Here is a 21700-nt window from a genome sequence, read left to right on the forward strand (position 1 = left end):
AGACACATCTGTGTTCCTGTTGCCAAATTATCCCAAAAGAACAAAAATCTTGAGAAAAGACATGGTATTTGCCATCATTTATGCCGGTGACTTTTTTTTTCCTCCCCCCACTCCACTGAAAATTGAAAACGCAGTCACCAGACTGTACGACTGCCTCCCTGCTCAGGGGCCGCGTCACCTCCCGGCAGGCTGGAGCGCGGGGCTGGCACCATGGGTACCCAGCACACAGCTACTGGCCCTGAACTCGCCCGCGTGAGCCACGGGCTGTCCCTCTCCCAGCCCTCTGCGCATGGGAAGGACTGCCAAACCTCACCCGGGGGCCTGCGCCCCACGGCTGAAGGGCACTGACTTGGTTCTGATGTTCCCTACCCAAAGGTACCCAATCCAGCTAAAAGATTCCCGATGATTTTAATGAGTTTTGCATCAGAGAGCTAGGCAAAGTATATCTGTCAGTGTCACCACGCAGTTATCGTGCTGACGGTCAGAATGGGTGTTCCCACAACTGAGTGATTTTTAAGTCCGGTGCCATCAGAAATGAGTTGGTTTCACTGAGAACAAGTGACAGAGGGAACCTTCCCAGCCCACTGGAAGAGGAAAAGCACCCAGACTCAGCACAAACCATCTGCTTTTGAGAGCAGCCCTCATATAAAGAGCGTGATACTATTGTGATTGTCACTAAACAGTAAATTGCAATCAATTAGACATTTTCAGCAGCTGGATGTTCAATATGGCCCAAACACGAGAATGACAGCTGTCTTCTCAAAGGCGTTAGTTACTGTATTTTAAAAGCCAGCACAGACTGGGCAAAGCCTGAGAAGGTCACACTTCACCTCAGTCAGCAGGCACCCCTTTATTAGTATTTACCTAATCTTTACTAGGATTTTCAAAAATATCAGCTGACACATTTCAATTGAGAAAAAAAAAACCAAACCAAAAAACCAAGAAACACAAACCACAAAACAAAACCCTAGAATTTTTTATCTACTATTTACAACGCTTAGCGGAAGAAAATGTAGAGTACGTAACACTTACATGTACTTATCAGAAAAAAAAAACCACAAAAGTAGTTACGTTGCTACATATTATTCTAGTTGCAGTAGCACTAATTTGACCATCTAGTAAATAGGAAAGCCCTATTTTCACATCTGCACAAGATGCTGTAGACACAATAGAAGATCCTTATCCTATACCTTTTACCAAGTGTGTGAAGAACGTGTTTTTGAAGAGAAGTTAAGCAGCCCATTGTTGTTTTCAGAGATCATGTCTCTCAGTCCCTCCTGTTAGCACAAGAATTGACCACAAACTTATCTCACCTAAAACAAAACGTAGATTTTTTTCCACGTGAAAATATTACAGGTTTAATTATTAACAGCTGATGGTTTCACATTATCAGTTTTCAGCCAGAGTGCGCTAATAATTTGCTTTTGGCTTCAACATTCTTCCATGGTTTTCTGCCATCTCCTCCCTATAATATGCATATGCGCTGGAACTATTATTTTTGGTGGTTTCACTCAGAGGCCAAGATGGGCAAACAAGTCTTGGGACAGTACTTTTGAGCAATTAGTTTTGTCTTTACACTGCTTAGAGCATCAGAGGCCTTACTTAATACAGTTCTGAACAAATCTTGAGGTCCTGGGTTTTTTTCTTTAAGAAATGGCACTTCTGCGGAAGCATTTTTGAATTCTGAACTTTTCCCTTATTTTCTCCTGATGGCGGATTTTAACATTTCACAACAGAAAGGAAGACAGAAAGAAAAGAGAGGCTGCTCTTGCAGAATCAGGAGTAATACAGGTTGCTTTACTGGGTATGTTCTCTTACATGAGGATTTACCAGTCCTTAATTATATTTATTTAACACCTTCCCAAACAGAATGATGAAAAGACTTTGAAACAATCTTATCTTTCACCTGAAGAGTTTTGAATTCTTTTGCAAAGACTGTTCCTGCATGCCCCAGCCCCGTGCAGTAACGAAGTGCTCCCCGACTTCCAACTGATCTATAGAAGCAGCACAATGTGCTCATTTTCACAGAAGTGTGTATATGGTGCACGTGACCTTTCACACTTCAACCATTTCTCTCCTCCAGACATTTGTAAAGTGTCTATCACTGTCGGTTAAAACCACCTATGATGGCAAAATTGAAAAGGGAGCAACCTTTGCAGGAACTCTGACACTGTTCCTACTGGTACCTAACAGCCACCTGATTCCCGATTCCTAACAAACGACCTGAGAGCCGATCCTGACCGGCCAGTAAAAATTCAGACACAGAATTGCTGTTCTTTTCCATAGAGCTCCTACCGATGTTGAAAGTTCAGCTCTTAGTAAGGTTTAAGTTGGAAGGAAAAAGGGACAAAACAAACACTAAAGATAAGCATCCCTGTAAAGCAATCCTAACCAATAAAACGTATTTATGGCGATTGCCTGAATGTAAAACAGTAATGATAATAAATAAAGCACCTACCGTAATACTGAATTACTACCTAATTTGATCTACTGTTTAATTTTCTCAAAACCTCTGGCACTAAGTAATTTGTGATAAAAATAATTTTATCTTCATATTTTTCATCAACTTGACTGCCCTGTACAGACAGGCATTACTACCCTGCGGTCACTAACTGCAGGACAGCTGGCAATTAAAAGAGAAGACCAAATTTTGGAGCAAGAGAGAAGACAATAAGAACCCAATGGCTGCTCATGAGATACTCCCAAACCGCAGCTAACAGCTGTCTATTTTCAGGTGTTTTTGTTGACAAAGTAAGCTTTACTACAAGCTATGCAAGAAAGGAGAAGCCTCCTAGGGTTTGCGTGGGCCAGATCCAGCTCAAACTGAACGAGGGCACAGTTCCAGCTGGGACTGATGGAAGCTGTACCCATTTCAACCAAGATTCAATTTGATGCACATTTAAAGGTCTGTCACTTAATGCAATGAAGCGTTAAGTAGGAACCTAAAGCAAAGAAAGGTGTATCATGACAATAATTTGTACTTACATAACAGTATTTGCCAAAGACCTTAAGATTCATTTCAAAGTAAAAAAAAAAAATCAGGCACCTCGAGCAGCATCTGTTATTACAGACGTTATGTCAGATTGGAAAACTACAAACACAAAGAAGTTACATTACTCCCTACAGCTGGAAAGCACGAAATTTCATCCCTATGCAGAAGGGCCAGCCCAAAGACTACCAGCTTTAAGTCCTCCATAAATCCTTTAAGCAGGGCTTAAATTAGATGTTATACAGGATTAAGGAGGTGGACAGGTCTCATACTGGTCCTTCAGTACCGGAGGGAAGTTTTACCCCCATAAATCAGTTAAAAAGTCCAAAAGAAAAACCAAACCAAAAACCTGCAAACAAATGAAAAAAACCCCAAAACCAGTGAACAATCATTCCATTCAAGTTGGAGACAGCTACTATTACACTAAACTGACTTAAAAAAAGGTAAGGTTGAGGGTGGTTTGAGAATCCAGTGCTCATGCTGTTCATAAAGCACAGGAGTTTGCAGCCCAACCAAACCGCCCCACGTTAGGAAGTAGGTATTTAACTGAATTTTTGTTCTATATGCAACACTCAATCATTCTGTTAATGAAAATCTAAATTTAGGAAGAATTCACACAATATAGTCTGTACTCTGAAAGCATTTGTTGCATGTGTGCACATCCTTGTATGGCTTATGTCCTGCTCTCTGTAAGTGCATTTAACCAACAGGTTCATTATCAAAGCCCTCCTTGATCTGTCTACTTCATTTTCTTCCTACAACTCAATTAACTTCTTAAAAATAAAAGGTTGTCCCTAAAAATAGGCCAGACCTGAATTCCCTCCAGTGTATGTGCCCCACCAGTTTCTTAAATATGAACCTTACATTTAGATTCTTGTGAAACAGTCTTGAGTCAGAATTTATTTTCAATAGCTGAGCCCTGTTTCAACTTTGAGACTAAGCAGCTGTGTTTCTCTAGTGCCAGGCACACCGGAATTCTAGTCCCTGACTAGAGTTCTGGGTGACTTCATTGCTAGTAAAAGCAACAGCAGAAAAAGCTCTTTGTGAAGGACCCAAGATAGTCTAATGACAGGGGAGGGTTGGGTTTTTTCTCTTGTCCAGTGATATTCAGCAGCTGACATATATCCTATACTCCCTCCGTTAAGCTACGTCAGGTTCTTCAATATGCTCTTGGTTATTCCAATATAATATCTGATTCTTTTACAAAACCTGAAGTAGCTGCCTGTGTAGATTTCTCGTAGGAAATGCAAAGCATTCTTTCTTGTTTGTTTGAATTCATACAAAAACCTTGCGAATTAGAGATAAGATACTGTGAACTTTAATTCTAAGCTTTTGACCCAAATGTAATCCAATGCAAATACAAATGATGCTTCACCACCAGCTTCATCACTGGGATTGTTCTTAATGGCTTTTCATCTTTTGTTTAATTCAGGCAAACAGAAAACTCACTTCTTCACCCCATACTTCACTACTGTCTTATGGACCGGTCATAAAACATCCGTGGAAATAAACAGTTCCAGCTGCAGAAAGATGTTGGAGAGCCCCAAGATGTCTCATTCTAATGTACCACCTCAGAGATTTTGACCAGTCATGGTTACGGCTAAATTACAGACAAGACAACAGCACACACTGAAGCAGCGATGCAGGTATTCCAAACCCCTAAGAGGCTGCTGCAGCTATTATAGATAAGAAGTTACGCCACAGGAATTACGCTCTTAGAGGGGCATCTCGTAGGTAAACAGCAGTAATTTAGAACTGATTCCCAGTGCCTTCTCAGTAAAGCATTTCAAGGGCAATACTGAAGAGAAACTTCCAGGGATGGTTTGATAACGGGCAGGATGTTCTACTGTTAGGTAGGATATTGGGTAACCAGCTATTGCCAGAAAGGCTGGTATTTTGGTTTAGCAGAAGAAAGTATTTCTTTTTTGACATGTGACAGAATTTCAATGGAAAACTGACATGAAAGAAGAGAGTTGTGCCTATCTTATCTAGTAACGTAGCACACAGGCCCTGCGAGATAGAACAGTGCTTTCATCCTTACTTTATAGACTCTATGGGAACAGAGGCTAAAAGGTCGGATGAGAATCAGGCATCTGAAAACTACAAAAATACACCTAAGAGAGCTTATACACTGTCCCATACCTTCTCGGCAGACTGGCCACTAATTTCACCTTGGCTTCTGCAAAGCTTCTCCCAGATGTAAAAATAAGCTATTATAGAACAGAAGGTTTTCTGAGCTTTTTTCAAAGTGTGTTTACAATTGATCATTTCACAAGCAACTGAAAAAAGAGGCAATCCAGGTACTCCGGAAAGCCAGTGATATATTCTATTAGTTATAATGCAAAAAAGGACTTTATTCTCAAGGGCTATAATAAAAGGCAGAGCGTTTGCATGGTTTTCCCATGAACACAACAAAAATAAGGGGTAAAAAAAAAGCCCAGCCCAAACCCAAAAGTTGGTTCCAGACGAATTCACACACGCAAATGCACTCGTACAAAGATGTCCCTCAGCTCCACTCTAACACAGAAGTTCAAGTTACTTATGCTACCATGGAATTTAGGTACAAGCAGTTTAGACTCATCCGCCACTCTTATAATCCTTTACTAACAGAAGTGCCCTACACTAAAACCAACTTATCCTATTTGTGCGTTCTTTAACGTGGTGCTGAGGGAAAGAAAGCCTTGAAAAAACCTCCCAGAAACATACAGCATGAAATGAATGTTTAATCCTGTCTACACTTATTCTTCAGCTTTTGGCTTGACCTCTGCAGGCAAGAAATACAAATACAACTCCTCCACATAATTTGGTAATCAAAGGCTTCCCATCTGCAGCGTCTTCTAGTGTCCTTTAAAGCTCACGTTTTCTCTAAATTAACAAAAGTGCTTTGCGATCCTCACCTGATATAAGGAGGATACGGGCCATTCTCCCATTTGTGGCTACGAACATCATACAATTGCTCTGTATACATTTCCAACGACACAAAACAGAATATCCGTGAAATATTTTCAACCTCAAGAAAAACCACTTGTATTTAAATAAATGGTAGGAAAATATCTGGTGAGAGACATGTTGGAGAAGTTTCTCTCTAGGGCACAACTTGGAGCCTGAAAGCAAGCCCACTTGATCTGAGCACAGACTTGAAGATAGAAGTGTCTCTTCACTATGTGCCAGGCAACAGCAAAGACAAAACCTGAGTTTATTTAGTACTTGCTGTAATTACAGATCCCCTGTTGCCTGTAGTGCTGTTCAGTGCATGGAACAGCGTAGCTTCCTCCACCATTGGTAAGCATGTCAATTAACAGATCTGGCACGCAGCACATTGGTACAAACTGCCACTCCTCCGGACCGGGCTGAGACTCACCTATGAGAGAGGGTGGGTTTCATGGAGCTCATAGAGTTCATGGGGGGTTGCATGGGTAGCTTCCCTGGAGGATCGTTCTGCCGGCTTTTCTGGTGGCGAAGCAGCAAGAGCCGTCCCAGCTCCTCACACCACGACGAGAGCAGCGCTGCGCAAACAGAACACAAGGACAGTAAGCGCACAACCGAAGAACCGGCGCGGCCGGGTGCAGACGCAAGCTACTCTAACAGGAGTCGCAATTCGAACAGACAAACCCCAGGAGTGAAAAGCTTGTCCATGAACCTCCGCTCACACTATTATCCTACCAAATTGAGTCTGTAATTGCCCTACGCTACCATTATAATGTTTTTATACAAGTTACAAACATTCTGCGCAGCCCAGGAGGCGCGAGAGACCTTGCCTGAGCTGAGCGGCACCGAGGTGAAGAACGGATGAAGCACAAGGGCATGGGATAGCTGTTGTGAGTGAAAAAAGATGCAGAAGACTTCATTTCACACTAACAGAAATGTAACAAAAACATACAGCAGACATCATTCACAGGGGGGAGCAAAGAACAACAAGATCCCTTTTCTGTTTGGCTGTTTTTGTGCAAAAGACTAATCGGAGAGAAACCCACGTGCAGGAATTCATTTCCAAAACTGCTATCGGCTACCAGTCTTGAACAGACAAACAGGCAAATATGGCCACACTGATGTATGGATACAAAGTTAGGCACTTGAATCTATATTTGACCCGGCACAACCCCTAAATGCTTGTTTCCATTATGTGCCTAATCTTCTGGTCAATGAGCATAATTGTGTGCTTACAGGAAAATCGCGCTTACGAACTACGAAGATGCAGAGATTTCCTAGAGGGACAAAAAGCTTGCAGCTCCCTCTGAAGAGCTGAAAAGGGTCATTATCTCTGAAAATGTGGCCTCCGCCTTACACGCCCACACTCAGAAAAGACCAGCCCCTGTTACAGAAACCACCTACTTTGCAGTAAGCAGAGCCCCAGACAGCGACTGCGGGTGAAACCTGGCTCCCATGAGCACACCTGGCCAAGACACCCCACTGAAGCCTCCAGCAACACCCAACCGAGCCTCAAAGCTGCCTGTTTAATGCCAGCATCAGAGGTGGCTCTGGTGAAAAGTCACCAAGGTATAACGTGGTGAAGAGTTTCACTGGAACAAAGCACAGACTAATTGCTAAATTCTGCAGTTGAAGAAATGTTCTCTCTCAAGTGGAAGCGCTTGGGGGTTTTCCTCCTTTAGAGTATGTTTTACAAAACCCTCAGAACAAGAAAATGCTTCGTATTTAATTTTTAACTAAGGGCTTTCCTCAGGTGTTATGAACTGAACACAAATCAACAGATTGCAGAAGCAGGTGAGAACCAGAAGACTACTCAAAACCCAAGCTGCCACAGTGGTTTAGAGTAGGAGAGCTCTACGTGTAATTCTAGGCTTGCTGGTTCAACAGAGACAAGTGCAGAATTCTCTAAAATAGAGGCTTTTATTTTTACTTCTTATTTTTTTAATGGTTGTCTTTTCATCAAATAACATAATCACAAGCAGTAGGCAAACTATCATCTCAGGGTACACCACCTTCTTTCTCCAGGAGCTACTCACAGCTACTGTTAGCATGTACTTTAGTTCCAAAGAGACTAATTGTAAAGTCATATTTGTAGGCGAAAGAAAGGAACATGCTTTGCCAAGAACACCCACAAATAGGATTTTTCAGTAGGAGAAACAATTGGAATTTCTCAAGTTTAGCAGCCACACAAGAAGAATACTTAAAGCCCGGGCCATTCCTGTGAATTAATCACATGTTTGGACACAGGAGAGGTAGTAATTTCACTGCATTTATCAAGCAGAAGGTCAAGAGCGGTGTTCAGGGAGGCATTTTAGAGTTCTGCTGCGACAAAAAGGGGACACCGCTTCTTTATGCGACTAAATACGGTCACTCGGAAATTGTCAGCCTCACATGTAGCCTACAGAAAGCATTCCCCTGAGCTCTGTGAAATGTTCCAGCAATGAGTGTCAGTCTAAGCTGCTTCTCTATTAGCCAAGGAATCTGTCAACAAGCATTTGATCAAATTATACTCACCTTTTATTCCTGGCATATCATTACTGATGTGCCAGTGACAAAGACCCCCCTCCCCCTTTTCCAGCCGCCTGGAGAAACAAATCCCTGCCTCGCAGGGCTTCCCCCCGCGCGCCACGGCCCCTTCGGCTCTGAGAAACGCGAACAGAGTGTTCTGCCGAACGCTAAACGCAGCCGTCGCAGAGCAATAGTGGATGCTGAGCACTTCCACAGCTGAGTGTAATTACTACGGTGTCAACTGGAAATCGTCCATCTTAAACGAGGCTTTGATGGGAGGAGGGAGCTGCTCCTTCTTCACACCTATATGCACTTGACAAGTAAGATGAAAAAGCAACAACCCAATGGGTCTGAGGGCACAAATCTGCAAACAAAAGCCAAACCTGCTTGGAAAAAAAGCAGAGTAACTCCTGGAAGAGGAGTATGCCAATGAGATTGCATTGCTTTGGTGAGGTGAAGATAGAGATCATAACGACTTATTTATTACCAATATCCAATACACACATTTATAAAGGTGAAATGTAAACTGTCAAAGAACAAAGAGGTCCTCCTCAAGATAAGCTGGACAGTTTCATTCTACAGGTCACCTGTGGAGGACTAATGTTTTTAGAAACTGAGAGACTGCGGGTATAAAACGTAGCAAATTTACTCATCCCTATCACAGCACTCATTACAGAGAGGTTTAACCTGTCCTCCCCCGGGACATTTCGACTCATGTACCATGTATAATAATCGCTCTCTTCCCTGCATCGGTGTTTGTGCACGGAATGAAAACAGAGCTGTTTGTAGCCACCTTAGGAGTTACCAGCCCCCCTCGATCCTGCTCAGCAGGAGCAAGAACCCTCTGCAGAAGCCTGCTCTCCTCTGCCTGAAATGCTGGGGCGGCCTCCCTTCTCCTCTGCCCCATCCACCTCCACTCCGCTCTCTGCTCAGTAAGATGAATATATACCCCACACGCACATCTGGTACAGCTGGCTTCTGGAGAACATCACTTCCTGGGCTATTCAAGCAAGATGAAACAAACTCGAAATGAATTTACAGATTACACTATTCATCTTTAGTGTACTTAGTTACTGCTTTTTATGCTGACAGTATTAGGCACATCTCAACTCATTTACACTCAAAGCACGAGAAATTCAGTATCATACTATAATGAACAGATAAAGCAGCAAGCACAAAGGACAGCTACAGATGGTGCCAACAGTCAGTCTCTCCCTCTCATAGCACAGCCAAGCAGCTGCTTTTTCTCCCCCCTCCGCCCCTCCTCCTTGTACAACAGGAGCACAGATTTTGCAGATGGACCATCCACCCAGTCTCTCGCAGCCTCTTGCTGCGACAGTTTAATGATCAGATTTAAATCGTGTTCCTGTGCTGCATTGCTACAATGTCCCTTGCATATAATGATGTGCCTTTCCCGCTTAAGTCGAAGTCAACTGTTGCAATGAGGGGGGAAAGGAAAAATCCTTAAACACGCACCCCCCCACGCAGCCCAGGTGGAAAATACAACCTGGTTATTACACAAGAATTGACATTTTCAACCCCTGTGCAGTCACAGTGGGCTCTGCCAGCTCATGCCAAAAGATGCATAATAATGGCAATCTAATGACGTGCTGACAGTTTAAGTGCGTTCGCACGTTTATTTGGCTTAAAGGGGCACACTTGGGGATGACTGGTGCAATATTTGACCTACTTTCCTCCATTTGCAGAACCTGTATCATTCTTAATGGGATTGCATTTTACTTTAAGCATCGATGTATTTTCATAGGAATAAATCAATACTGATTTGCTAACAACTGCTTTCAGAAACCAACACAGAAATGAGCAGCCTCAGCTTTCACATTTGTGAAATAGAGGAAAACCAGAAAGATTTAAAAATAAGAAAAATTTCAATTACGAGAAGGCCAAGGGGTTTCCCTAAGGAAGCGAGAGAAAAAAAATGGCTCAGAGATATTCAGCTTGCTGCTACCCAGTCCCATTTTTGTTTCTCCTTCCTCTGAAGACATCGCAAGAGTGTGTTTCAGCACAGAATGTGACTGACCTTTCCTTAAAATACTCAATAAATACTCCCACACACCCAGAGTTGGCCACACTTTGTGTCCTTCTGGATGCCTCCGATAGTTTTAAACACTTCCATTGAAAAAAATCATAAGACGTAGCAATGCATCCGCACTGGGATCCTGGGGACAAGGAGAGGGAAGAGAGCTGGAAGGCAAAGATTTATTTTTTTTCCCTTCAGCCTGAGTCACATTTCAAGCATTTCTCTGCAGCCACAGAGCTAAGCCTTACTTGAAAGAGAAAGAAAGCAATTGTTATTTAATCCCCCGCCTCTAGGAGCCAGATCTTTAAGAACGTGCCAAATATCACAAGATTTGCGACACAATTATTAGGACCGGGCACATCCCCCGGTACCACTCCTTTCCTGCGAGGGCCCTTTTGTGCCAAAAGCCTGCCAGGCAGTGGGGAAGCAAAGGCCTCCGCTGCCCGCTCTGTGGCACCTTCCCATCGCCCAGCAGCAGCGTCGCAACCGCTTCGGAAGCGCTGGGCCCTTCTATTAGCAAAACCAAGAGGCTCGAGCTGGGGGAAGCCACAGGTCACGCTCAGGCTGCCCGCACCGCTTCTTGCTTCTGGACCACAAACGATGCCGGCGGACTTGCAACAATTACGTGATGGATGCTGATGACGCAGTTCGAAGGGTAGTTTATAGCCACGGCATCGAATATTGGTACAGCCCATTACAATCCCTTTTGGGCCCAGGAACAGAAAGGGGAAGGAAAACAGGCTAAGCGATCAATGCTACCCCATAGATTCTCTAATGCATTTCATTAGCTGTATCCACACCGGCACCGATAGCTGCAGTCCTGTAACTGACTGATTTAACTCAGCGCGGTGCAAAGTGCTGTAGTAAGCATCTCCGAGTGAATGAGCCAGCAGGCTCCCTAGAAAGCAAAATACAGAGAAGCACGGTGCTAATCTATTTACCTATTATGATACCCTAGTATTAGTTACAGCTTATCACCTCAGTAAATCACTGCCTCTTGTTAGGGAACGTGCTTAAAGGTGCAGCAAACTGTTATTTACAGGCAGACACTATATTTACAGCCACAAAGACAGGTGAGGAGGGGATAGGACAACAGCTCAGTAATTTCAATGCCTTCTGCTTCCCGGGAGACTGCTGGAGGAGCACAATAGGATTACCGCTTCCTTGCTGCAGTTAAGCTGCAGTAGACAGTTCAATAGGCAGGCTGGCAGACCCGTATTTCTTACTCACTGCAATGAAAATATTAGGGAAAAAAGGAGGAGTTTGATTCAGAGAACTATCTGTTCAGCACCGTCGCTCTACTTTGGTTTTGTGTCTCAGAAGGAAACGCGTTTGCCTAAACAGGCATTTTACAGCCCAAGTAAGAAAATTCAGCATTTTTTCACAGATCACATCCATTAATTTTATACTGCTCTCAGAAACAAATCCCTATTTTTTACGCAGAGAATTCAAGATAAGTGCAATACAGAGCTACCGAGGGCTTTCTATCCCCTTCTGTATAGGCTGCAATCTAAATACAGTTTTTATAAATCATCCAGTGGGATAATTTGGTGGGGTGGGAAGGGAAGCAGTGAAGAGAAGAGAAGGAGAGGAGCAGAAATAACTCGTCTTGGTTATTTAAGAGCACTACTCGTTTTACGCAGAAAAATGGAGACTATATACTGTTTGGAAAAATATATTAAAAATGTTAACTACCTAATGCTCAATGCGCTGTAGTATCAAAAAAATAACTTCAATTGCATTCAAAGCATGGAATCTTTGCCCACAATTTTGGGAAGCAGTAAATCGCATGTTTTCCTTCTGTTTTAAAAGCCATTTTGCTTTTAAAGAGCTGGGAAATGGAGAGAGAGGGAGAAAATGGTCACCCCAAACTATTTCAGGGATTGATTTTCCTGCAGCTCTCTTCCTCACGCACTCCAGCAGAGCCTGGCAATGGCTGGCTAACCCATCGGCCACTTAGTCAGGGCAGGAAAGCAAGACCACAAAGGAAATAGGATGTAACTATCCATTAGGAGAGACCCAGAGTATGTGTGTTTGCTCCTCCTCTTCAGCTCTTTCAAGGTACCGCTACGTGTCCTAACCCTGCGACAGACGAGCCCTACCCTTGTCATTACACAAGCTTCTGCTCTGGATCTGCCTCGATGCCGAGAGCACAAAAGGAGTGTATATAATGCCAATTACAAAGCAGAAGTAGTCGTTTCTCAGCAGTCTGGCTGTTCAACATGGACTCGCAGCGGCTCGCAGGGAGCCCATCCCTCCTCCCAGGCCTGCATCCCTAGCTGCCGGCAGATGTCCACTCTGCGCGCAGGGGCCCACGGCACAGAGCCAGTGCTTGCTCCCAGGTGTTGGCTCCCACCTCATCCCTGGAGGCTCACACCCCAGCTGGATGCTTTTTTGGAGCAGCTGAGGACTGTGCTTGCTGTTCTCCATCAGGCAAAATCAGCGATGCTAGCTTCATCAGTCCAAGCAAACACACTGGATTAAACTGACTGATTTTACCTGAAGCTACAGGTACCAACACAAACCTGCTCCACTAGTGAGGAGAGCAAGTTGTATCTATGGTACTGCCTCCAAACGCACACAGGTTTACAAAGCGCTTGGTCCAGCGACGGCACAGCAAACTATGCGGAACTGAACGCCCCGGCAGAGCGAAGGGGGCAGCTGGCTCAGCCCCTGCTTTGGGAGGCACCAACTGCCCCGCGAATCGCAACAGGAACACCAAGTCAACAGGCATGGTTCCATGTTGTGAAACTGGGTTGATACGTGTTTCTACCACTAATATCCAAGTAATGTCCTTTATCACCAATGCCTTTTCATTACTACAGCTACAGCTGCATCCTGCAGAAATACCCAGCTTTGCCCCGGTAAGATCTACAATGCAGTTATGTATTGTCATGAAAAAAACCAACCACCAGCAGGTTTGTAGCAAAACAGATAATGTGGGGAATGCCTGACTAAACTGAATGTAATATCAAATTAATTAGCAGAGGTTTTATTCAATAAAACCTTCACTGCAAACCTGAGAGTTATCTAGCACGTGCTTTCAAGGCTGCTGCATGAGAGTGACACCACATTCAAGTCTGGTCTTGAATATGGGTCCAGCTTGCCTTGGCATACCTTCAGCTCTTCACAAATGCCCCTCAAGACACACACACACACACATATATATATATATACAGGCTCTCCCAAAAGCTCTTGCTAATTGGAACCGTACATACTGGAGACACAGATTTGAACGCTGCTATGCTTATCCCATGACTTCAGTGGAACCAGGATTCCCCAATTTCCTTCTACACTTGCCAAAACTTGGCAGAGCACCTTACTAGATTCACTACATTAACTTTGAAGTAATACATTACAAAACATAGCAACAGTGGCTCCATTTGGCAAGAATAAAACACTCTGCACGGATCCAGATAAAATACGTAAGCATCTCATTTGGGCTTAGCTGTACCCACGTTGCTACATCTGAAAACATGCCCCATTATAAAGGGAAGACAAAGCTGGTGAAAGGCCACCAACAAGTGAATCTGGGATACGGCTTTCCAAAGGAAATGCTCTCCAATAGCATCAGACTGCTTGTTTTCTTACTCATCCAATTGTTGGTTTCACTGCTTAGATTTCAAACAACAGGGTCTTTCATTACTGCTGTATGCTTTTATTTTGTAACACCAGTCCTAGTCATCAACAGATTTCACACATAATACAAGCATCTGAAAGATGGAAGTGACTCACTTGAACCCATCTTTGGCTACATTCAGACTGGTGACCTGTAGGTGCGGGGCTCGGTTTCACTTAATCCATCCTGAGCCCCCCAATTACTACTGTAAAAAACTGCTGAGCTAACGCTACCACTAACACCCAAAAGTGCCAGAAAAAAAAATACCAGAGACATTTAACCAGAGCTTGAACAGCGGGAACCCATGCACTATCAGTTCAATGATGAAAGTCTGAAAAAGGGAAAAATCTAGTGGCTATCTTCAAAAAAAGGAAAAGGGAAAACTGAAGATTTGGAGGTCCAGTTTCCTACCGGCAAAAAATAACCCCAACTATTCAAAAGGACCAAGAGAAAGTAAAAAATGAGTAACAACCACAATGGATTTGTCAGGAACAGATCATGCCATGCTTCTGTACTTTATTTATACTAGCAGACAAGAGACCTTGAGCATAGATTAGTTTGATTTTAGGGAGCCTTCAGTGCTGCTTTACACAACATTCTTACAAATAAACAAGGGAAATAAGGTCTAGAGATGAACGCAACACAAAATGGCTGAAAAACTTAAGCTTAAACTATTAAACCAACATCTGTAATAGAAACAAGCATCATCAGATGGGGTTTTGCAGGAATTTGTTCTGGGTCTGAAATTACCGAATGCTTCATTTATGGATATCCACGATGTGGATGGATGAAGCGCTAGAACTTGTTCTGGGTCAATTTACACATGGCGTAAGCTGGAAAGAAGCATCAGTTCACTGCAGAAATCTCAAAAAGCTGGAGAAATGGTCTGAACCTACATCCCACAGGGACAAGTAGCACGTACGACACTGCGCGCCTTCCCCACAACAGGGTGGGAACCATCTCCAAAGGCGGGAGCTCTCGGAGGCAGAGCTGAAGGCGGTACCCGCGCAGGGGCCGAGCTGCGCCGTGCTGCCGCAGCAAACTCCACCAGCCGCCTCGGCTTGCACGAGCGGAAGCCAAGTCTGAAAGATGCACGGTTCTCCTTTCTATCTACCCCAGCACAACGTACAGCCACAGAAGCGGGAGGAAAGTTACCAGAATGATTAGGAAAACAACCTAACAATATAACCTGCAAGAAACATCTGCATGGCGTAGGCGTTTTGCTGGTTTTCATTTGGGGTTGTATTTTTTTTTTACAAGAGGGAAAATTGATGGTGGTATTCTGATTTACTGATTAACAAAGCATTATCCATATCCCCAGTAGAAACACTAAAAAAAGAATATACAAAGAGATAGAAAAGACACAGGTTAGGTATTAGGAGCATCCTAGTGCTCCTAAATCCCCTAAGGGGTAAGTCGAGGCATCTCCAGGAATGGAGATGCTGAGGAAAGGTCAGATGAACATCCGGTGAGAACTGCATTAAGGATTCCTCAGGCAAGGGGCCATGGCATAGATGACGTTTTGAAGTCTCTTACAATTAAATCAATCTATGATTGTGAACACAGGAATTTCAATCAAACAGCCTGCACTGGAAAAACATTTAAGTCTGGCTTGCATTTATAATTATTCCAAAAAGACAAGAAATGTAAAAAATACTTAACACCTCGGTTCGGGAGCGGGGAGTCCCTGCAGAGACTGCTGAAGTGGCCGTCCAGCCGCGTGGCTTGCTGGCTAAGTTTTAAAGATGAAAGAAACCGAGAGCAGGTGATGTGCTGAAGGTCACACCATTTGCGGCGGAACAAGTCCCAGAACAGAGCGGATCATACACCTTCCTCTCTTTGCAAGGAAAAACCACAACCACCACATCAAGGGGTTACTGCTCTGTGCCCGCAGTCTCAGTGCCTGCCATGGAACATTTTCAAACAACAACTGTAAAACATCTGGAGAGGCTTTCAAGGAGGGGGAAAAAGAAAATTACAAAAACCACACAACCAAAATTTATAGCAGAAACATGTTTCCAAAGTTAACATTGCGCAGCCAGAACTTCTGAGAAGGACCAAAAGCTATTTTAGGAATTTTCGCTTCTTGGTTCTGCAGTCTCGCTCTTTGCTTTAATTTGACATTATTTTACATTTTTATGGGAAAGAAATGTTTTATCAGGTGTCCCCAGAATTTCTGTATTTTTGTACGATTCGCGTAATACAACCTTTGCCAACTTCTCTTTAAATGTGGAAGGAAAAAAAAAAGTTAGCTTTCAAAGTTGGGGGCTGCAGGAGCATTTTTTGCATCGTACAAACTTTGTACTTGAACAGGACTAAGCTGAAAGCACTCTGGCCCTACCCTTGTATCTTGTTTTTCATTCTGAAAGAAAATTACAACTACGTATAAAATGACCTCTATGTGCTGAACATGAAAACAGATAAGGACATCGGCAAAGAGAAACTCAGCCTACAGGAGTTTTTACCTTACTTGTTTCTGTTCAAACAACGCGGAGCAGACCGATGCGTGCATGCACTGCTATTTCAAGGCAGCGATGTTTCCCACCTCACCCCCCAGTTAATGCGGTAGTTTTCTAACACGAAGCCATTGCTTCTCTTTTTCCCCTCTGTGCCCCACCAACCCCACAAACCCTGTCATCTTCCCTTTACTAGCAACCTGCTCTGCTCCTCTGCTACCAATCACCTTTTCTTGAGAACTGCCTAATTAATTAACATTCAATTAACATACCAAAGTTAAACGCCAAATAATTGTTCCCAAGCTGCACTGGGAACTTGGTAACTAACCTGAGCAAGAGAAGGGCTTCTGTACCCTCAAAGTTCGTTTCTCCTAGCTGTGTCCGTTGGGCTGACGGACATATCTCACCTCAGACAGGGCTGTGTTGCAAGAGCACGATGTCTGTTATGTTTATTTTATTTATTACCAATAAAGCAAGGCTAGCAAATCATCCACAGTCTGTTACGATTAGGGCCACAAAGAAAACTCAAGTTGGCATAAAATAAGAAATATCTCAAAAACCCTACCCTGATCTTCAGATTATTTTGATTGTATTTTTGTGACACAAAGCGTTCAGCAGCAATACTGCCCTCAGGTGCCCCTGTCTTCTGCTGTCTCTGCCCATGCCCTGCTGTGGCTCGCATGCTCCCAGCTGGGCCGTAGCATCTCTTCACATGACCACCCTGTGAACCTGACCAGGGATCTCATCTGACTGGTATTTTTTCTTCTTTTATTTTTTTCCTTATTATTTGGTTCTGTTTTGTGTTTTTCCCCCAGGTAGATGAATTCCCTGCTGCGGCTCAGAGCCTGGCCCCGGCACCGAGGCTACGGCACTCCGCAGAGGCAGAAATCAGCCAGCTGTTTCTCTGCACAGGCGGTATCCGAAGACGCTGCTCCGGTACACACGTACATGCCTCAGCTCAATTAGCTGAGCTACAAGCACACACCAGTTTTGAACACGAGACTCTTTTATTTAAAAGCCTAAGTATGAACATTAGTTTGGGGCAGATTAGAAACTGCTGTTCCCTTGTCTTCAGGGGAATGTTGATGGGTTTACATAGGTAGAAATAGGTTATCTATGGAATAGGGGAGAGGTTAAAGAAATGAACATGGCTAATTGCTTTTCACATGCATCTAGGGAAGAAGCCAGTAGAAATCACAGCCCACACTCATTTTTCAGTACCTTTCTTTTCTCTGTCTGAAAATAAAAAAGAAATGGGGAAGGAGGAAAGGGTTATTTGTGACCGCCTCACCCCATGGACATTTACAGAAGAGCAGCCTGCCTAAATTCTCACAGAGGGCATCTGGCCCCCTCTCCCTGCATACAAGTGCTATAATTTCAGGACTGGAGTGCTCTAAGATAATGCCATCACTGTTCTTGCCATCTATAAATAACAACTGCATTTGGATCCAGCCGAGTCACGTGGAAAAGCTGGCCAGCGATACGTACATGTGTGTGAGCACGCATTTGGAAACCCAAATAATTCTAATAATCTTGCATGAAATAAGCTTTAGCTTTCCAAATTTAGCTCTGGTCCATGCACTCTCTGCGGCTCGCTGAGGACTGCTATTATTTCCTTTTTTTTTCTAATACAGTTCTTCCCTTGGAAGCTGCTGACTCGGGCATTAGCGGGGTATTGTGCAAAACCGTATCATGTGCTGCTGCGCAGACAGCCTGCTTGGAGAGGCAGACAAGAATCAATTCCTCCGGCAGCTCTGCTAACCCTCCCTCCCCTCTCATTGACATCTTATCTCAGCCACTGAAAAGGCGAATGGGCCCGAGCGAGGCAGCCGTGGGGAGGGGTGGGCGGGTGAGAAGGCGAGACAGACAGCACAGCATGGATGCCACACGCTGGAACAGTTTCCCGATTTTGCATCGAACTGCAGCATGAGTCTTCCCAGCCTCCTGCGAATATTTCAGGCGGACTGGGATGACAGAGAAAATAATACAGTTCTAATGACACACAGAACCAGGCTTTAGCACCAATCTTCTCCAGCAAATCTGTTAGAGCAGTGCAAAAGGACGATTAAAAAGATACTTATATGAATATAACGATTTGGATGCTTAAACAATCCCACAGCATTAGCAACAAGCACAAATAGGAAACCATTTCAGACGAGTTGTACGCAACTCCTCCGGGTGTTTTCTGGGAAAATGACTAGAATACAACCTGACATGACCAACAGAGCCTACAAAAAATGTTGTTTATCCAAGGCTGTAATACCCACAAGACATTATCAGGGGTAAGATTTTCATCTTTGGAAGCTAAAACTGAAGAGAGCATCTACCGAGGAGGAGAGGAGAAAGGAGGAGGGAGGGCAGCGAGGGACCCAGAGGATTTCCCAAGACTTCAAGCCCCGTTAATTCTGCAGAGCTTTTCACAAGGACAGCATTTCTGTTTCACAGCCTGTAGAAAAGCTGCAGTTTATACCAGCACCGAGCAAACATCCTATCTAAATAGCAACCACATCTATTTTATGTTCCCAGAACATCTGGATAAGAAGAATCAAAATGGACATCAGAAAACCAAATATTACTGTAAAACACCCAGTAAGATGCTATCCGAGCAGATGGTAGATAAAATTCTCCATTCTTGGTCAGAACCATTTTGGATTAAGCTCCTGCTCCTGCTGAAGTTGGTAGAAAATACTGTAAACAATTCTAGTGGCAGGAAGGCTGAATCTCTTCCATTACTTTTACACAACCTCCACCAAGCTTTTTTTTTTTTTTTTTAAATACACCATTTTAAGTGTACTTTACAAAATGTAACTTCCCCTTTTTACACTGACAAGTACTTTCACGTTAGCCTAGCAGATGATAATTTCATTTTAGTGATGTAAATTATGAGATTATGTGGAAAGTGGCTAGAACGGAGGGTCGGAACCAAGAGAAATGAGAGCAGAAGATAAGATAATATGTTAAAGAAAGATAAGGTTTCTGAAAGGTTAGAGATACATTTATTGCCTACAGACTGTGCCTGGCTACTTACTGTCTGGGGACTATATAAATGGCCTTTCACAAACACATAAGAACTGGCTCCTTTCATAAGGAACTTGAAAGAAACGCAATAAAAGTTCAAAAACAAGATGGCATGGGCAAAAATTTCTCAGGGAAATTAACACAGGAATGTTTTCTGGAAGGAGCTGGTTACTTGAAGGGCTTGAAAGAAAGAAGGGGTTTGCAGCCAAGTATTAGGAAATTTTCTCTAAGGGGAATAGACTGAAGTAATTTTGAAAACACGAGGGTGGAGGAAGAGATGAGGAGAACCCTCAAGAGCAACACAAACCCAGGGAACAAGGACGGAGGGAACAGGAACAGACCTGAAGGCACTGGCTGACTGTTTAATGAGAAGGGAGAGTGGGTAATTACGTGGGCTCCGAGAAGGTGTGATTTTTTTTTTTCCCCCTGCATACTTTTGGTCCCATGTTTCACTTTAAGAACAAGTTTCTACTACATTTTCTTCCTGTTTAGAGCCCATACATTTACCTCCTCATGGAGGAAAGCCCCCTGAAAACCAAAGTGTCCAAATTTGGCCAAATTAAAATAATTTCTTCATGCAACACCCCATCTAATCTTGTCTATTGCAATATAAATCAATCTGCATTAGCTATGAAAGCTAGAAATGACAGCACTTCAGAATTTCAGGTTTTGGGTAATTTCATTGACATTCACTGGAATTGCTCCTGCTCTTGTACTACAGACACACACATCATCCTTCTACCTCTTTATTAGCGCAACCCTTTTGAAGGAAAAAAACCTGGCTGTTGAGAACATCTGGTTTGTTCTCTCTTGGATTTCACGCTGATTGTTAAGATCAATTCAGGATACCAGTTCCAAAGGCTGTCAAGAAGGATAAAAAAAAAGAAGGGGGGGGGGGGGGGGGGGAGAGAAGACAAAAAAAAAGGCAGGCAGTGCAGCTTGACTGTGGTGTTGGCCAAAAAAAAAAAAAGGTAGAAAACATTTTTTTAACTTCCTACACAACATAGTTGTTCTCCCTCTGTCTTCTGAGTCATATCTGTTCATGTTACTAAGAAAGCCCCACAGAGCCAATATTGCTAGGGAAAAACAAGATGTATTTTCAACAAGACTGTTAGCAGATTCCAGCTGCTGCAAAACCTTTATTTTCAGAAATGATAAAAAAAGCAGAAAAAACCCCCAGTGTGAACTTCAGGTTCTAGACACTTTAATTCATGAACCAGGGATATTTGGTGTGGAGAGGTAACAGCAGACATAGCCTGCCTTCTGTCTAGCAAGATAACTCTTGAAGGATGGCTTTGTGTTTCCTTCTACCTTTATATCGTACTTGCAGCCATTGGGCCAGATGCGTTCTTGAAATTTCCAGAGCGACCACGAAAATCCTACATACTAACACAAAAAAAATTAAAGGTAATAAACCAAAAAGAATAGGGCAGAATATTTGTAAATTGCTTCAGTTTTCAGGAAGCAGGATTCAGTTCTAAAAATATGCACATCTTAATAACTGTCTGCAACAATTATTTTGTAGCAGTATCCTAAATCAGGTGTTTTTCAAAGGCAGAGTTGAGCACTGCCATGTGATCCAAGACCATGCAGTCTAAGAGATATACATGTAAACAAAGCACTTCTTTTATCTGCAAGTCGCTGATAAACACAAGCTAATCCTCACCTAATCCTGTGAAGAGAACATCACTCTAGTTTCACAAAGAGGGAAGCTAAGGTAGTGAACTAATCCTTTGGGAAAAATACTCAGGGTAGAATGCCGGAGAGACTAGTTATTGTCTAAAGGTAGAGTGAAATCACATCTAACTGCTGCCAGGGTGAGGGACTCTGAGGCTACTGACTGGTAGGTCCTACGTGAAAATTTCTACCTGTTCTGATACGTTTCTGCTACTGAGACTACCCGCTCTCTCTCCCTGAGGGACCTTTTGGGTAACTGTTGATAACAACAACCAGGAAGGAGAGAACGGGTTTGGACATCAACACAGAGACAGGATTTTCACATCTGTACAGCAGGGTGTCTTGACAGGAGAGAGGAACTGCTCTGCTCTGGAGGAGGATAATGCCAGTCATTAAGGACACACGTTCACAGTCATCCATAGCATCCTGAAGAGGAGAGGATCAATGCACTCAACATCAGATGTGGG

General features: G+C 43.4%; 1 protein-coding gene across 8 annotated transcripts in view; it reads right to left on the reverse strand.

Moving 5' to 3' along the window:
• ZMIZ1 (zinc finger MIZ-type containing 1) overlaps positions 1-21700 on the reverse strand; it is a 358035-nt gene that overhangs the window by 46009 nt on the left and 290326 nt on the right. For all 8 annotated transcript variants that reach the window (XM_075109305.1, XM_075109304.1, XM_075109303.1 and 5 more), the window contains one exon: positions 6351-6495. In XM_075109305.1, the coding sequence (XP_074965406.1) occupies positions 6351-6495 (145 nt within the window). The remainder of the gene's footprint in view (positions 1-6350; positions 6496-21700) is intronic.

The sequence above is a fragment of the Phalacrocorax aristotelis genome, chromosome 14 (assembly GCF_949628215.1).
Source record: "Phalacrocorax aristotelis chromosome 14, bGulAri2.1, whole genome shotgun sequence".
In the NCBI taxonomy this organism is placed as follows: Eukaryota; Metazoa; Chordata; class Aves; order Suliformes; family Phalacrocoracidae; genus Phalacrocorax; species Phalacrocorax aristotelis.